General features: G+C 44.0%; 1 protein-coding gene across 1 annotated transcript in view; it reads right to left on the bottom strand.

The window, feature by feature from the left end:
- Positions 1 to 16724, bottom strand: part of LOC115126616 (acetyl-coenzyme A transporter 1-like) — a 34391-nt gene extending 17667 nt beyond the window's left edge. Inside the window, exons 1-6 of the mRNA XM_065000564.1 lie at positions 16285 to 16724; positions 10639 to 10798; positions 10352 to 10547; positions 6892 to 7094; positions 5792 to 5976; positions 5488 to 5605 (exon numbers count right to left, since the gene is read on the bottom strand). Coding sequence (XP_064856636.1) covers positions 5488 to 5605; positions 5792 to 5976; positions 6892 to 7094; positions 10352 to 10547; positions 10639 to 10798; positions 16285 to 16685 — 1263 coding nt within the window. The 5' untranslated portion in view covers positions 16686 to 16724. The remainder of the gene's footprint in view (positions 1 to 5487; positions 5606 to 5791; positions 5977 to 6891; positions 7095 to 10351; positions 10548 to 10638; positions 10799 to 16284) is intronic.
- Between the last annotated feature and the right edge of the window lie 1817 nt (positions 16725 to 18541).

Below are 18541 nucleotides of genomic sequence, written 5' to 3'. Positions count from 1 at the left end.
TAGAGAGACAACAGAGATGGATAGATAGTGTGAACAGTATTACCTGATGCAGTACTATAGTGTAGTAGAGACAACAGAGATGGATAGATAGTGTGAACCTGATGCAGTACTATAGTGTAGTAGAGAGACAACAGAGATGGATAGATAGTGTGAACAGTATTACCTGATGCAGTACTATAGTGTAGTAGAGAGACAACATAGATGGATAGATAGTGTGAACAGTGGTACCTGATGCAGTACTATAGTGTAGTAGAGACAACAGAGATGGATAGATAGTGTGAACCTGATGCAGTACTATAGTGTAGTAGAGACAACAGAGATGGATAGATAGTGTGAACAGTATTACCTGATGCAGTACTATAGTGTAGTAGAGACAACAGAGATGGATAGATAGTGTGAACAGTATTACCTGATGCAGTACTATAGTGTAGTAGAGACAACAGAGATGGATAGATAGTGTGAACCTGATGCAGTACTATAGTGTAGTAGAGACAACAGAGATGGATAGATAGTGTGAACAGTATTACCTGATGCAGTACTATATTGTAGTAGAGACAACAGAGATGGATAGATAGTGTGAACCTGATGCAGTACTATAGTGTAGTAGAGAGACAACAGAGATGGATAGATAGTGTGAACCTGATGCAGTACTATAGTGTAGTAGAGACAACAGAGATGGATAGATAGTGTGAACCTGATGCAGTACTATAGTGTAGTAGAGAGACAACAGAGATGGATAGATAGTGTGAACAGTGTTACCTGATGCAGTACTATAGTGTAGTAGAGACAACAGAGATGGATAGATAGTGTGAACCTGATGCAGTACTATAGTGTAGTAGAGACAACAGAGATGGATAGATAGTGTGAACCTGATGCAGTACTATAGTGTAGTAGAGACAACAGAGATGGATAGATAGTGTGAACCTGATGCAGTACTATAGTGTAGTAGAGACAACAGAGATGGATAGATAGTGTGAACAGTATTACCTGATGCAGTACTATAGTGTAGTAGAGACAACAGAGATGGATAGATAGTGTGAACAGTATTACCTGATGCAGTACTATAGTGTAGTAGAGACAACAGAGATGGATAGATAGTGTGAACAGTATTACCTGATGCAGTACTATAGTGTAGTAGAGACAACAGAGATGGATAGATAGTGTGAACCTGATGCAGTACTATAGTGTAGTAGAGACAACAGAGATGGATAGATAGTGTGAACCTGATGCAGTACTATAGTGTAGTAGAGACAACAGAGATGGATAGATAGTGTGAACAGTATTACCTGATGCAGTACTATAGTGTAGTAGAGAGACAACAGAGATGGATAGATAGTGTGAACAGTATTACCTGATGCAGTACTATAGTGTAGTAGAGAGACAACAGAGATGGATAGATAGTGTGAACCTGATGCAGTACTATAGTGTAGTAGAGACAACAGAGATGGATAGATAGTGTGAACCTGATGCAGTACTATAGTGTAGTAGAGACAACAGAGATGGATAGATAGTGTGAACAGTGGTACAACAGAGATGATGCATGTACTATAGTGTAGTAGAGACAACAGAGATGGATAGATAGTGTGAACAGTATTACCTGATGCAGTACTATAGTGTAGTAGAGAGACAACAGAGATGGATAGATAGTGTGAACCTGATGCAGTACTATAGTGTAGTAGTAGAGACAACAGAGATGGATAGATAGTGTGAACCTGATGCAGTACTATAGTGTAGTAGTAGAGACAACAGAGATGGATAGATAGTGTGAACAGTATTACCTGATGCAGTACTATAGTGTAGTAGAGACAACAGAGATGGATAGATAGTGTGAACAGTGGTACCTGATGCAGTACTATAGTGTAGTAGAGACAACAGAGATGGATAGATAGTGTGAACCTGATGCAGTACTATAGTGTAGTAGAGACAACAGAGATGGATAGATAGTGTGAACCTGATGCAGTACTATAGTGTAGTAGAGACAACAGAGATGGATAGATAGTGTGAACAGTGGTACCTGATGCAGTACTATAGTGTAGTAGAGACAACAGAGATGGATAGATAGTGTGAACAGTGGTACCTGATGCAGTACTATAGTGTAGTAGAGACAACAGAGATGGATAGATAGTGTGAACAGTATTACCTGATGCAGTACTATAGTGTAGTAGAGACAACAGAGATGGATAGATAGTGTGAACAGTATTACCTGATGCAGTACTATAGTGTAGTAGAGACAACAGAGATGGATAGATAGTGTGAACAGTGGTACCTGATGCAGTACTATAGTGTAGTAGAGACAACAGAGATGGATAGATAGTGTGAACCTGATGCAGTACTATGCAGTAGTGTAGTGTAGTAGAGACAACAGAGATGGATAGATAGTGTGAACCTGATGCAGTACTATAGTGTAGTAGAGACAACAGAGATGGATAGATAGTGTGAACAGTATTACCTGATGCAGTACTATAGTGTAGTAGAGACAACAGAGATGGATAGATAGTGTGAACAGTGGTACCTGATGCAGTACTATAGTGTAGTAGAGACAACAGAGATGGATAGATAGTGTGATGGATAGATAGTGTGAACCTGATGCAGTACTATAGTGTAGTAGAGACAACAGAGATGGATAGATAGTGTGAACCTGATGCAGTACTATAGTGTAGTAGAGACAACAGAGATGGATAGATAGTGTGAACAGTATTACCTGATGCAGTACTATAGTGTAGTAGAGACAACAGAGATGGATAGATAGTGTGAACAGTGGTACCTGATGCAGTACTATAGTGTAGTAGAGACAACAGAGATGGATAGATAGTGTGAACAGTATTACCTGATGCAGTACTATAGTAGAGACAACAGAGATGGATAGATAGTGTGAACCTGACAGTACAGTGTAGAGAGACAACAGGATGGATAGATAGTGTGAACAGTATTACCTGATGCAGTACTATAGTGTAGTAGAGACAACAGAGATGGATAGATAGTGTGAACAGTGGTACTGATGCAGTACTATAGTGTAGTAGAGACAACAGAGATGGATAGATAGTGTGAACAGTATTACCTGATGCAGTACTATAGTGTAGTAGAGACAACAGAGATGGATAGATAGTGTGAACCTGATGCAGTACTATAGTGTAGTAGAGACAACAGAGATGGATAGATAGTGTGAACAGTATTACCTGATGCAGTACTATAGTGTAGTAGAGACAACAGAGATGGATAGATAGTGTGAACAGTGGTACCTGATGCAGTACTATAGTGTAGTAGAGACAACAGAGATGGATAGATAGTGTGAACAGTATTACCTGATGCAGTACTATAGTGTAGTAGAGAACAGTGGTACCTGAGAGATGGAGATAGTGTGAACAGTATTACCTGATGCAGTACTATAGTGTAGTAGAGACAACAGAGATGGATACATAGTGTGAACCTGATGCAGTACTATAGTGTAGTAGAGACAACAGTGATGGATAGATAGTGTGAACAGTATTACCTGATGCAGTACTATAGTGTAGTAGAGACAACAGAGATGGATAGATAGTGTGAACCTGATGCAGTACTATAGTGTAGTAGAGACAACAGAGATGGATAGATAGTGTGAACAGTATTACCTGATGCAGTACTATAGTGTAGTAGAGACAACAGAGATGGATAGATAGTGTGAACAGTGGTACCTGATGCAGTACTATAGTGTAGTAGAGACAACAGAGATGGATAGATAGTGTGAACAGTATTACCTGATGCAGTACTATAGTGTAGTAGAGACAACAGAGATGGATAGATAGTGTGAACAGTGGTACCTGATGCAGTACTATAGTGTAGTAGAGACAACAGAGATGGATAGATAGTGTGAACAGTATTACCTGATGCAGTACTATAGTGTAGTAGAGACAACAGAGATGGATAGATAGTGTGAACCTGATGCAGTACTATAGTGTAGTAGAGACAACAGTGATGGATAGATAGTGTGAACAGTATTACCTGATGCAGTACTATAGTGTAGTAGAGACAACAGAGATGGATAGATAGTGTGAACAGTATTACCTGATGCAGTACTATAGTGTAGTAGAGACAACAGAGATGGATAGATAGTGTGAACAGTGGTACCTGATGCAGTACTATAGTGTAGTAGAGACAACAGAGATGGATAGATAGTGTGAACCTGATGCAGTACTATAGTGTAGTAGAGAGACAACATAGATGGATAGATAGTGTGAACCTGATGCAGTACTATAGTGTAGTAGAGACAACAGAGATGGATAGATAGTGTGAACAGTGGTACCTGATGCAGTATTATAGTGTAGTAGAGACAACAGAGATGGATAGATAGTGTGAACCTGATGCAGTACTATAGTGTAGTAGTAGAGACAACAGAGATGGATAGATAGTGTGAACAGTATTACCTGATGCAGTACTATAGTGTAGTAGAGACAACAGAGATGGATAGTGTGAACAGTATTACCTGATGCAGTACTATAGTGTAGTAGTAGAGACAACAGAGATGGATATATAGTGTGAACAGTGGTACCTGATGCAGTACTATAGTGTAGTAGAGACAACAGAGATGGATAGATAGTGTGAACAGTATTACCTGATGCAGTACTATAGTGTAGTAGAGACAACAGAGATGGATAGATAGTGTGAACCTGATGCAGTACTATAGTGTAGTAGAGAGACAACAGAGATGGATAGATAGTGTGAACCTGATGCAGTACTATAATGTAATAGAGACAACAGAGATGGATAGATAGTGTGAACCTGATGCAGTACTATAGTGTAGTAGAGAGACAACAGATATGGATAGATAGTGTGAACCTGATGCAGTACTATAGTGTAGTAGAGAGACAACAGAGATGGATAGATAGTGTGAACAGTGGTACCTGATGCAGTACTATAGTGTAGTAGAGACAACAGAGATGGATAGATAGTGTGAACCTGATGCAGTACTATAGTGTAGTAGAGAGACAACAGAGATGGATAGATAGTGTGAACAGTGGTACCTGATGCAGTACTATAGTGTAGTAGAGACAACAGAGATGGATAGATAGTGTGAACCTGATGCAGTACTATAGTGTAGTAGAGACAACAGAGATGGATAGATAGTGTGAACAGTATTACATGATGCAGTACTATAGTGTAGTAGAGACAACAGAGATGGATAGATAGTGTGAACAGTATTACATGATGCAGTACTATAGTGTAGTAGAGACAACAGAGATGGATAGATAGTGTGAACAGTATTACCTGATGCAGTACTATAGTGTAGTAGAGACAACAGAAATGGATAGATAGTGTGAACAGTGGTACCTGATGCAGTACTATAGTGTAGTAGAGAGACAACAGAGATGGATAGATAGTGTGAACAGTATTACCTGATGCAGTACTATAGTGTAGTAGAGACAACAGAGATGGATAGATAGTGTGAACCTGATGCAGTACTATAGTGTAGTAGAGACAACAGAGATGGATAGATAGTGTGAACAGTGGTACCTGATGCAGTGCGTAGCTGAACAGGACTATAGTGTAGTAGTAGAGAGGGAATCCCCCTTCCTGCTTTAAACTGGGAGTCCACCACACCAACACAGCATACCCCAGGCCTATCAACAACCTACACAGGAAAACACACATGTATGAGAAGAGAGTGTGTGTGTGTGTGTGTGTGAGTGAGTGAGTGTGTGTGTGTGAGAGTGAGTGAGTGAGTGAGTGAGTGAGTGAGTGAGTGAGTGAGTGAGTGAGTGAGTGAGTGAGTGAGTGAGTGAGTGAGTGAGTGAGTGAGTGAGTGAGTGAGAGATACCTGAAGGGAAAGGCCTTGTAGAAGACGTCTAGTGGTCGTGGTCCTGCAGTGTATTTACTGATGATGAGAGGTAGTAGTATCTGCAGTGGAACCATGGGGACTGCCAGTAATGCCAGCTGCTCTTTAGGAACACCTGCCTCAACCAGCTTCAGACCGGTAACTGCATCCGCCGCAGAGAAACCTATCTGGAGACAGACAGACAGACAGACAGACAGACAGACAGACAGACAGACAGACAGACAGACAGACAGACAGACAGACAGAAACAGATACAGACAGACAGACAGACAGACAGACAGACAGACAGACAGACAGACAGACAGAAACAGACAGAGAGACAGACAGAGAGACAGAAACAGACAGACAAAGACAGACAGACAGGACAGAGAGACAGACAGAAACAGATACAGACAGACAGACAGACAGACAGACAGACAGACAGACAGACAGACAGACAGACAGACAGACAGACAGAAACAGACAGACAGACAGACAGACAGACAGACAGACAGACAGACAGACAGACAGACAGACAGAGACAGACAGACAGACAGACAGACAGACAGAGATACAGACAGAAACAGACAGAGAGACAGACAGACAGAGAGACAGACAGACAGACAGAGATACAGACAGAAACAGACAGAGAGACAGACAGAGAGACAGAGACAGAGAGACAGAGAGACAGAAACAGACAGAGAGACACAGACAGACAGACAGACAGACAGACAGAAAGAGAGACAGACAGAAACAGACAGACAAAGACAGACAGACAGAACAGAGACAGACAGACAGAGACAGCTAAGTCAGGTACAGGTACCTTTACAGTGAGGTTAGACACAGCAGGTGAGTTAAGCTAGTTGTCCAGGCAGGTTGGTTAAGATGTAGTCACCTCGGAGGTGAGTGACAGGCTACACAGGGTGACCCCAGTCGGTGGACCTAGATGTAGTCACCTCGGAGGTGAGTGACAGGCTACACAGGGTGACCCCAGTCGGTGGACCTAGATGTAGTCACCTCGGAGGTGAGTGACAGGCTACACAGGGTGACCCCAGTCCGTGGACCTGTTTAACCTGACTGGGTTGCAGTAAGCTGTCGGGTACCTTAGCAGTGAGCAGCAGGCTACAGAAGGTGAACACGGCAGGCATCTTGACGATGGAGAGCAGCAGTTTGTACGTTTCCATGACGCTCTGCGTCTCCTCCCGGACCTTCTTTCTCCCGTGCTGTCCCCTGGCGTTCTCCTTCTTCATAACGGCCACCAGCGTGGTCGACACCAGGAACACCACGCCCCAGAAAAACAGGAAGTCTGCGCCACGGGAGCCAATCACAGACAACGACAATGTCACAGAGTGATTATAACAGCAGAGCAATGCGATATGAAACAGTGCAATGATTATCATGGTTTATTCTCCCATCGGTATTCTCCCATCGGTATTCTCCCATCGTTATTCTCCCATCGTTATTCTCCCATCGGTATTCTCCCATCGTTATTCTCCCATCGTTATTCTCCCATCGGTATTCTCCCATCGGTATTCTCCCATCGTTATTTTCCCATCGGTATTCTCCCATCGTTATTATCCCATCGGTATTCTCCCATCGTTATTCTCCCATCGGTATTCTCCCATCGGTATTCTCCCATCGTTATTCTCCCATCGGTATTCTCCCATCGGTATTCTCCCATCGTTATTCTCCCATCGGTATTCTCCCATCACAGCTGTACTGAAAATCATCGGCCAAAAGTTCACTCCAAAAGTTCACTCCAACAGTTTATTTTCTCTCACCTCAGCTCAAAAACCACTAAGTTAATCACATTGACCACCAGATGGCACTGTCACTCAGTTGTTTGGCTGAAGAAAATGCGCGCCTGGTACGCCATAGCGAGGCTCAGACTGACAGGACAAAGCCAACTTTGACTATAGCATTATATGTAAATATGGTAACCATGAGAACACAAAATCACTAATTTTCCTACAATTCTGATACCATTGTCTTTAGTACACATTGTTATTCAGGGCAAGATGCAAAACCTGGCCAACGGACTTTTTTTTTCTCCCTCTTCAGCAGGGAAGGGTTCATCGAGCTTTGCATGTCTGTAATTGTGGTTAATACCAGCTGACCATAGCAAGGTTCAACTAGATATATGGACTACCACTTCCTGCTTCATAGACAACCTGCTTCCTGTTTCATAGAAGACCTTCCAGCTTCATAGACTACCTTCTTGTTGTTTCATAGAATACCTTCCTGTTTCATAGAAGACCTTCCAGCTTCATAGACTACCTGCTTCCTGTTTCATAGAAGACCTTCCAGCTTCATAGACTACCTGCTTCCTGTTTCATAGAAGACCTTCCAGCTTCATAGACAACCGGCTTCCTGTTTCATAGAAGATCTTCCAGCTTCATAGACTACCTGCTTCCTGTTTCATAGAAGACCTTCCAGCTTCATACATTACCTTCTCTGCTTTCTCATCTTTTTTACCTTCCACCCTGACAGTGTAACGATGCCAGTAACTCCCTCCCTTCCTGATGGTATAACAATGCCAGTCTCTCCCTCCCTGACAGTATAACAATGCCAGTATCTCCCTCCCTGACAGTATAACAATGCCAGTCTCTCCCTCCCTGACAGTATAACAATGCCAGTCTCTCCCTCCCTGACAGTATAACAATGCCAGTATCTCCCTCCCTGACAGTATAACAATGCCAGTATCTCCCTCCCTGACAGTATAACGATGCCAGTATCTCCCTCCCTGACGGTGTAACAATGCCAGTCTCTCCCTCCCTCCCTGACAGTATAACAATGCCAGTCTCTCCCTCCCTCCCTGACAGTATAACAATGCCAGTCTCTCCCTCCCTCCCTGACAGTATAACAATGCCAGTCTCTCCCTCCCTGACAGTATAACAATGCCAGTCTCTCCCTCCCTCCCTGACAGTATAACAATGCCAGTCTCTCCCTCCCTGACAGTATAACAATGCCAGTCTCTCCCTCCCTCCCTGACAGTATAACAATGCCAGTCTCTCCCTCCCTCCCTGACAGTATAACAATGCCAGTCTCTCCCTCCCTCCCTGACAGTATAACAATGCCAGTCTCTCCCTCCCTCCCTGACAGTATAACAATGCCAGTCTCTCCCTCCCTGATGGTGTAACGATGCCAGTCTCTCCCTCCCTGATGGTGTAACCATGCCAGTATATCCCTTCCTGATGGTGTAACGATGCCAGTCTCTCCCTCCCTGATGGTATAACAATGCCAGTCTCTCCCTCCCTGATGGTGTAACGATGCCAGTCTCTCCCTCCCTGATGGTATAACAATGCCAGTATATCCCTTCCTGATGGTGTAACGATGCCAGTCTCTCCCTCCCTGATGGTGTAACGATGCCAGTCTCTCCCTCCCTGACAGTGTAACGATGCCAGTCTCTCCCTCCCTGATGGTATAACAATGCCAGTCTCTCCCTCCCTGATGGTGTAACAATGCCAGTCTCTCCCTCCCTGATGGTATAACAATGCCAGTCTCTCCCTCCCTGATGGTATAACAATGCCAGTCTCTCCCACCCTGATGGTGTAACAATGCCAGTCTCTCCCTCCCTACCTGACAGTGTAACAATGCCAGTCTCTCCCTCCCTCCCTGACAGTGTAACGATGCCAGTCTCTCCCTCCCTGACAGTGTAACGATGCCAGTCTCTCCCTCCCTGATGGTATAACAATGCCAGTCTCTCCCTCCCTGATGGTATAACGATGCCAGTATCTCCCTCCCTGATGGTGTAACAATGCTAGTCTCTCCCTCCCTGATGGTATAACAATGCCAGTCTCTCCCTCCCTGATGGTGTGACGATGCCAGTCTCTCCCTCCCTGATGGTGTAACGATGCCAGTATCTCCCTCCCTGATGGTGTAACGATGCCAGTCTCTCCCTCCCTGACAGTGTAACGATGCCAGTCTCTCCCTCCCTGATGGTGTAACGATGCCAGTCTCTCCCTCCCTGACAGTGTAACGATGCCAGTCTCTCCCTCCCTGATGGTAGAACAATGCCAGTCTCTCCCTCCCTGATGGTATAACAATGCCAGTCTCTCCCTCCCTGATGGTATAACAATGCTAGTCTCTCCCTCCCTCCCTGACAGTGTAACGATGCCAGTCTCTCCCTCCCTGATGGTGTAACGATGCCAGTCTCTCCCTCCCTGACAGTGTAACGATGCCAGTCTCTCCCTCCCTGATGGTGTAACGATGCCAGTCTCTCCCTCCCTGACAGTGTAACGATGCCAGTCTCTCCCTCCCTGATGGTATAACGATGCCAGTATCTCCCTCCCTGATGGTGTAACAATGCTAGTCTCTCTCTCCCTACCTGACAGTGTAACAATGCCAGTCTCTCCCTCCCTCCCTACCTGACAGTATAACAATGACAGTCTCTCCCTCCCTCCCTACCTGACAGTGTAACAATGCCAGTCTCTCCCTCCCACCCTGACAGTATAACAATGCCAGTCTCTCCCTCCCTCCCTATCTGACAGTGTAACAATGCCAGTCTCTCCCTCCCTCCCTATCTGACAGTGTAACAATGCCAGTCTCTCTCTCCCTCCCTACCTGAAAGTGTAACGATACCAGTCTCTTTAGGCTCTGCTCTCAGGTATTTGTTGCAGAAGTCAGCTGACTCCAGGGCCAGGAAGAGGACGTTGCCTAGGAAGTAGCCAGCCGTCTGTCCCACAGAGTTACATGTGGAGGCGTAGCCCACGTTCTCCCTAGACAGCATGGTCAGAGCCCAGCCATCCACTGCTATGTCCTGGGATCAGGGAATATAACAGAGTCATGTATCACAATAACGTGTGTGTGTGTGTGTGTGTGTATGTATGTATGTGTGTATGTATGTGTACCTGGGTGGCTGCCAGAAAGGCCAGCATGAAGAACACCGCCGTCAGGGTCACCACGTCGGGGCCCCGCCCCTCGTCACTTTTCAGCAGCGTATCCACGGTAACCGACAGGTACAGCATGAAGAGACCCAGCAGGTATTGGGTGGGCACCAGCCACGACTTCCTGAGAGGAGATCATGAGCCTTTAACTCATTTGATTCCAACAGTCAACATTTTAGACACGCAATACATGAAGTAAACATACACTGGCCGTACAAAACATTAAGAACACTTGCTCTTTCCATGACACACTGGCCGTACAAAACATTAAGAACACCTGCTCTTTCCATGACACACTGACCGTACAAAACATTAAGAACACCTGCTCTTTCCATGACACACTGGCCGTACAAAACATTAAGAACACCTGCTCTTTCCATGACACACTGGCCGTACAAAACATTAAGAACACCTGCTCTTTCCATGACACACTGACCGTACAAAACATTAAGAACACCTGCTCTTTCTATGAACACGTGTTACTGTGTTTGTTATAACCAATATATTGATGTGAGTAAGATACGCTACAGATCAGGTCCTATTGGTCACCTGCATGTGATGCTCACATGTTTCACGTGAAGAGAGCGAGGCTTGATGGAATAGGGAATGTTTTTCCTAAATAAATTAAGAGATTTTTCAGGTAAAAACAGAACTTTTCAGTCAGAAACAAGTAAGAAACTAAACGGTTGAAATGAGGTTGTAGCTTCAGCACGGACAGTGGAATAAACACTTCCTGTGCTGTGGTGCCTTTTCTCTGCAGTAGGGAGGAGAGAGAGACAATGTGCGCCAGTCACACAGTGTGACCATCAGGCTCTTTCTTTAGTCATTTGTGAGTCTTAATTATTTAATCAAACAGTGTGCTTAAAGCATCAGACAAGCCTCAGACAAGCCTCAGACAAGCCTCAGACAAGCATCAGACAAGCCTCAGACAAGCCTCAGACAAGCATCAGACAAGCCTCAGACAAGCCTCAGACAAGCATCAGACAAGCCTCAGACAAGCCTCAGACAAGCCTCAGACAAGCCTCAGACAAGCCTCAGACAGCCTCAGACAAGCCTCAGACAAGCCTCAGACAAGCTCAGCTCATCTGTCGCTGATTGTATTCAAACTCATAACGTTGTGTGTCTTGTCTTTCTATGAAGAGAAAAAATCAGTTTAAACATTTCAATCAATCAATTGGTCAAAAGAACAGAATGACTCTCTGGGACTTGTCAGTGTATATCGTATATCAGTGGTATAAATCCTTGTCTTACCGGCGTCCAAACCGGCTCAGGTAGAGCGCGTCCACCAGCGGGGCCCACAGCAGCTTGAGACTGAAGGGCCAGAAGACAAAGCTGAAGAAGGCCTGGTCCTTGTAGCTGACGTTCTTACTCTGCAGGATGAGAGGGATGCTCCCGGCCAGGCCCAGAGGGATGCCCTGGAGGACATAAAGGAAGAGCAGCAGAGACACGTTCCCCAGCTCCCCTCTGATCCCAGGCCGCACCCTGGGATGTCCGTTGTTCTCCGCGTCGGATCCTCGGTGGAGCGCTTCCCCTCCACCTCCATGTCAGGGGTAGTGTTGAGAACCCTGTCCCCGTCCCTCATGTCCCCCTGAGGGACAGCGGGCTTCCTCTGCCGCCCGTTCTTATGTGTGACTGAGTCAGAGAGCTCCATTGTGGCGCTGCGGGCATCAAACCAGCTCTACCCTCTGGAAACCTGGAGAGGAAGGAAGCAGGCGTTCCTCAATGTCTAGTAGGAAAATATCTGCTGTCTTCTACCCCTCACACACGTGTTTTCAGATGGGTTACTAGGCAGCGAGACCTTCCTTTAAGAATGTTCATTGTTGACACATTTCTGAGATATTCTCTTTTTGTCCTGGTTGAGGTCCTAACAACACCAGCTATCATCAAAAGAGCTCAGCTTCTGCATAAACAAGGTTGATAGCTAGAAGTCTTAATCCAGACCAATGGGAGAGAGAATGTTACTAGCTAGAAGTCTTAATCCAGACCAATGGGAGAATGTTACTAGCTAGAAGTCTTAATCCAGACCAATGGGAGAGAGAATGTTACTAGCTAGAAGTCTTAATCCAGACCAATGGGAGAATGTTACTAGCTAGAAGTTTTAATCCAGACCAATGGGAGAGAGAATGTTACTAGCTAGAAGTCTTAATCCAGACCAATGGGAGAGAGAATGTTACTAGCTAGAAGTTTTAATCCAGACCAATGGGAGAGAGAATGTTACTAGCTAGAAATTTTAATCCAGACCAATGGGAGAGAGAATGTTACTCGCTAGAAGTCTTAATCCAGACCAATGGGAGAGAGAATGTTACTAGCTAGAAGTTTTAATCCAGACCAATGGGAGAGAGAATGTTACTAGCTAGAAGTCTTAATCTAGACCAATGGGAGAATGTTACTAGCTAGAAGTCTTAATCCAGACCAATGGGAGAGAGAATGTTACTAGCTAGAAGTTTTAATCCAGACCAATGGGAGAGAGAATGTTACAAGCTAGAAGTCTTAATCCAGACCAATGGGAGAGAGAATGTTACTAGCTAGAAGTCTTAATCCAGACCAATGGGAGAGAGAATGTTACTAGCTAGAAGTCTTAATCTAGACCAATGGGAGAGAGAATGTTACTAGCTAGAAGTCTTAATCTAGACCAATGGGAGAGAATGTTACTAGCTAGAAGTTTAAATCCAGACCAATGGGAGAGAGAATGTTACTAGCTAGAAGTCTTAATCCAGACCAATGGGAGAGAGAATGTTACTAGCTAGAAGTCTTAATCCAGACCAATGGGAGAGAGAATGTTACTAGCTAGAAGTCTTAATCCAGACCAATGGGAGAATGTTACTAGCTAGAAGTCTTAATCTAGACCAATGGGAGAGAGAATGTTACTAGCTAGAAGTCTTAATCCAGACCAATGGGGGAGAGAGAATGTTACTAGCTAGAAGTTTTAATCTAGACCAATGGGAGAATGTTACTAGCTAGAAGTCTTAATCCAGACCAATGGGAGAGAGAATGTTACTAGCTAGAAGTTTTAATCCAGACCAATGGGAGAGAGAATGTTACTAGCTAGAAGTCTTAATCCAGACCAATGGGAGAGAATGTTACTAGCTAGAAGTTTTATTCCAGACCAATGGGAGAGAGAATGTTACTAGCTAGAAGTCTTTATCCAGACCAATGGGAGAGAGAATGTTACTAGCTAGAAGTCTTAATCCAGACCAATGGGAGAGAGAATGTTACTAGCTAGAAGTCTTAATCCAGACCAATGGGAGAATGTTACTAGCTAGAAGTCTTAATATAGACCAATGGGAGAATGTTACTAGCTAGAAGTCTTCATCCAGACCAATGGGAGAGAGAATGTTACTAGCTAGAAATCTTAATCCAGACCAATGGGAGAGAGAATGTTACTAGCTAGAAGTTTTAATCCAGACCAATGGGAGAGAGAATGTTACTAGCTAGAAGTCTTAATCCAGACCAATGGGAGAGAATGTTACTAGCTAGAAGTTTTAATCCAGACCAATGGGAGAGAGAACGTATACAATGTTGAATAATCATCGTGACAACGCATGTTCAGCTGTACTGTCAAACACCTCCTCAAACAGTTCCCCGTTGACTCAGCCCGGGCAGACACCAGCAAACTCATGACGTAGGTGGGAATCAAAACAACGCAGTAGTTTAGTTTATTATTATTTTTGTTGTCTAAGGAAATTCGGATTATTCGTATTGCTAGAATACACCATAAAGCCTCACTGGCATGAGAGCAGAGCAACCAAATGAATGCGTTAGTTAGCTAACAGTAACGTTAACATCTGGATCAGAATAGTAAAGTCACAGGATAGGAAGTCACAAAACATCGGCGAACAGAAAAGGCAATGTGATTTTAATAAATATTGGTTAAAATGGTAATTGGAGCTCAAATGATGTTGAATGAGATAAGATAAGCACGTTAGCGAGCTATAATAACGTGACATACGACGCCACATACCAATATCTAATAATGATTGTGTATCACCATTCAAGCAATGCGTTGTAGTTCATTCGACAGCAAACATTGCCTTGCACTATGTATGAATTACATTTAATAAGGTAACAGAAATAGCTACCTATTTAGCCTTCACCCGCTAACATCGGCAGATTGTTTTGCTGAGAGCGAGGACGTGTATTTGTGTAACGTCGAAATGTGTCCGAGTGCTTCGGCTGACGTGTCAAACTTCATTTAATTTCTGTTCCACTAGGATATGCATACACATTATTATGTCGTTATTGTGGTTCCATATGCACTCATGCCACACAGTACAGTTGCAAACGTTATCATAATAAAACATTCATTCATAAAAAATGATCTATGTTAATTGTAACAACTAATCTCTTTTAATTAACTATTTGTTACACATTATATTATTATGGACCCCGCCCCTCGTCACTTTTCAGCAGCGTATCCACGGTAACCGACAGGTACAGCATGAAGAGACCCAGCAGGTATTGGGTGGGCACCAGCCACGACTTCCTGAGAGGAGATCATGAGCCTTTAACTCATTTGATTCCAACAGTCAACATTTTAGACACGCAATACATGAAGTAAACATACACTGGCCGTACAAAACATTAAGAACACTTGCTCTTTCCATGACACACTGGCCGTACAAAACATTAAGAACACCTGCTCTTTCCATGACACACTGACCGTACAAAACATTAAGAACACCTGCTCTTTCCATGACACACTGGCCGTACAAAACATTAAGAACACCTGCTCTTTCCATGACACACTGGCCGTACAAAACATTAAGAACACCTGCTCTTTCCATGACACACTGACCGTACAAAACATTAAGAACACCTGCTCTTTCTATGAACACGTGTTACTGTGTTTGTTATAACCAATATATTGATGTGAGTAAGATACGCTACAGATCAGGTCCTATTGGTCACCTGCATGTGATGCTCACATGTTTCACGTGAAGAGAGCGAGGCTTGATGGAATAGGGAATGTTTTTCCTAAATAAATTAAGAGATTTTTCGGGTAAAAACAGAACTTTTCAGTCAGAAACAAGTAAGAAACTAAACGGTTGAAATGAGGTTGTAGCTTCAGCACGGACAGTGGAATAAACACTTCCTGTGCTGTGGTGCCTTTTCTCTGCAGTAGGGAGGAGAGAGAGACAATGTGCGCCAGTCACACAGTGTGACCATCAGGCTCTTTCTTTAGTCATTTGTGAGTCTTAATTATTTAATCAAACAGTGTGCTTAAAGCATCAGACAAGCCTCAGACAAGCCTCAGACAAGCCTCAGACAAGCATCAGACAAGCCTCAGACAAGCCTCAGACAAGCATCAGACAAGCCTCAGACAAGCCTCAGACAAGCATCAGACAAGCCTCAGACAAGCCTCAGACAAGCCTCAGACAAGCCTCAGACAAGCCTCAGACAGCCTCAGACAAGCCTCAGACAAGCCTCAGACAAGCTCAGCTCATCTGTCGCTGATTGTATTCAAACTCATAACGTTGTGTGTCTTGTCTTTCTATGAAGAGAAAAAATCAGTTTAAACATTTCAATCAATCAATTGGTCAAAAGAACAGAATGACTCTCTGGGACTTGTCAGTGTATATCGTATATCAGTGGTATAAATCCTTGTCTTACCGGCGTCCAAACCGGCTCAGGTAGAGCGCGTCCACCAGCGGGGCCCACAGCAGCTTGAGACTGAAGGGCCAGAAGACAAAGCTGAAGAAGGCCTGGTCCTTGTAGCTGACGTTCTTACTCTGCAGGATGAGAGGGATGCTCCCGGCCAGGCCCAGAGGGATGCCCTGGAGGACATAAAGGAAGAGCAGCAGAGACACGTTCCCCAGCTCCCCTCTGATCCCAGGCCGCACCCTGGGATGTCCGTTGTTCTCCGCGTCGGATCCTCGGTGGAGCGCTTCCCCCTCCACCTCCATGTCAGGGGTAGTGTTGAGAACCCTGTCCCCGTCCCTCATGTCCCCCTGAGGGACAGCGGGCTTCCTCTGCCGCCCGTTCTTATGTGTGACTGAGTCAGAGAGCTCCATTGTGGCGCTGCGGGCATCAAACCAGCTCTACCCTCTGGAAACCTGGAGAGGAAGGAAGCAGGCGTTCCTCAATGTCTAGTAGGAAAATATCTGCTGTCTTCTACCCCTCACACACGTGTTTTCAGATGGGTTACTAGGCAGCGAGACCTTCCTTTAAGAATGTTCATTGTTGACACATTTCTGAGATATTCTCTTTTTGTCCTGGTTGAGGTCCTAACAACACCAGCTATCATCAAAAGAGCTCAGCTTCTGCATAAACAAGGTTGATAGCTAGAAGTCTTAATCCAGACCAATGGGAGAGAGAATGTTACTAGCTAGAAGTCTTAATCCAGACCAATGGGAGAATGTTACTAGCTAGAAGTCTTAATCCAGACCAATGGGAGAGAGAATGTTACTAGCTAGAAGTCTTAATCCAGACCAATGGGAGAGAGAATGTTACTAGCTAGAAGTTTTAATCCAGACCAATGGGAGAGAGAATGTTACTAGCTAGAAGTCTTAATCCAGACCAATGGGAGAGAGAATGTTACTAGCTAGAAGTTTTAATCCAGACCAATGGGAGAGAGAATGTTACTAGCTAGAAATTTTAATCCAGACCAATGGGAGAGAGAATGTTACTCGCTAGAAGTCTTAATCCAGACCAATGGGAGAGAGAATGTTACTAGCTAGAAGTTTTAATCCAGACCAATGGGAGAGAGAATGTTACTAGCTAGAAGTCTTAATCTAGACCAATGGGAGAATGTTACTAGCTAGAAGTCTTAATCCAGACCAATGGGAGAGAGAATGTTACTAGCTAGAAGTTTTAATCCAGACCAATGGGAGAGAGAATGTTACAAGCTAGAAGTCTTAATCCAGACCAATGGGAGAGAGAATGTTACTAGCTAGAAGTCTTAATCCAGACCAATGGGAGAGAGAATGTTACTAGCTAGAAGTCTTAATCTAGACCAATGGGAGAGAGAATGTTACTAGCTAGAAGTCTTAATCTAGACCAATGGGAGAGAATGTTACTAGCTAGAAGTTTAAATCCAGACCAATGGGAGAGAGAATGTTACTAGCTAGAAGTCTTAATCCAGACCAATGGGAGAGAGAATGTTACTAGCTAGAAGTCTTAATCCAGACCAATGGGAGAGAGAATGTTACTAGCTAGAAGTCTTAATCCAGACCAATGGGAGAATGTTACTAGCTAGAAGTCTTAATCTAGACCAATGGGAGAGAGAATGTTACTAGCTAGAAGTCTTAATCCAGACCAATGGGGGAGAGAGAATGTTACTAGCTAGAAGTTTTAATCTAGACCAATGGGAGAATGTTACTAGCTAGAAGTCTTAATCCAGACCAATGGGAGAGAGAATGTTACTAGCTAGAAGTTTTAATCCAGACCAATGGGAGAGAGAATGTTACTAGCTAGAAGTCTTAATCCAGACCAATGGGAGAGAATGTTACTAGCTAGAAGTTTTATTCCAGACCAATGGGAGAGAGAATGTTACTAGCTAGAAGTCTTTATCCAGACCAATGGGAGAGAGAATGTTACTAGCTAGAAGTCTTAATCCAGACCAATGGGAGAGAGAATGTTACTAGCTAGAAGTCTTAATCCAGACCAATGGGAGAATGTTACTAGCTAGAAGTCTTAATATAGACCAATGGGAGAATGTTACTAGCTAGAAGTCTTCATCCAGACCAATGGGAGAGAGAATGTTACTAGCTAGAAATCTTAATCCAGACCAATGGGAGAGAGAATGTTACTAGCTAGAAGTTTTAATCCAGACCAATGGGAGAGAGAATGTTACTAGCTAGAAGTCTTAATCCAGACCAATGGGAGAGAATGTTACTAGCTAGAAGTTTTAATCCAGACCAATGGGAGA

This window comes from Oncorhynchus nerka, linkage group LG14, assembly GCF_034236695.1.
Source record: "Oncorhynchus nerka isolate Pitt River linkage group LG14, Oner_Uvic_2.0, whole genome shotgun sequence".
NCBI classification, from domain to species: domain Eukaryota; kingdom Metazoa; phylum Chordata; class Actinopteri; order Salmoniformes; family Salmonidae; genus Oncorhynchus; species Oncorhynchus nerka.
The sequence above is the reverse complement of the archived record's forward strand: the minus strand, read 5'-3'. Positions and strand labels throughout refer to the sequence as shown.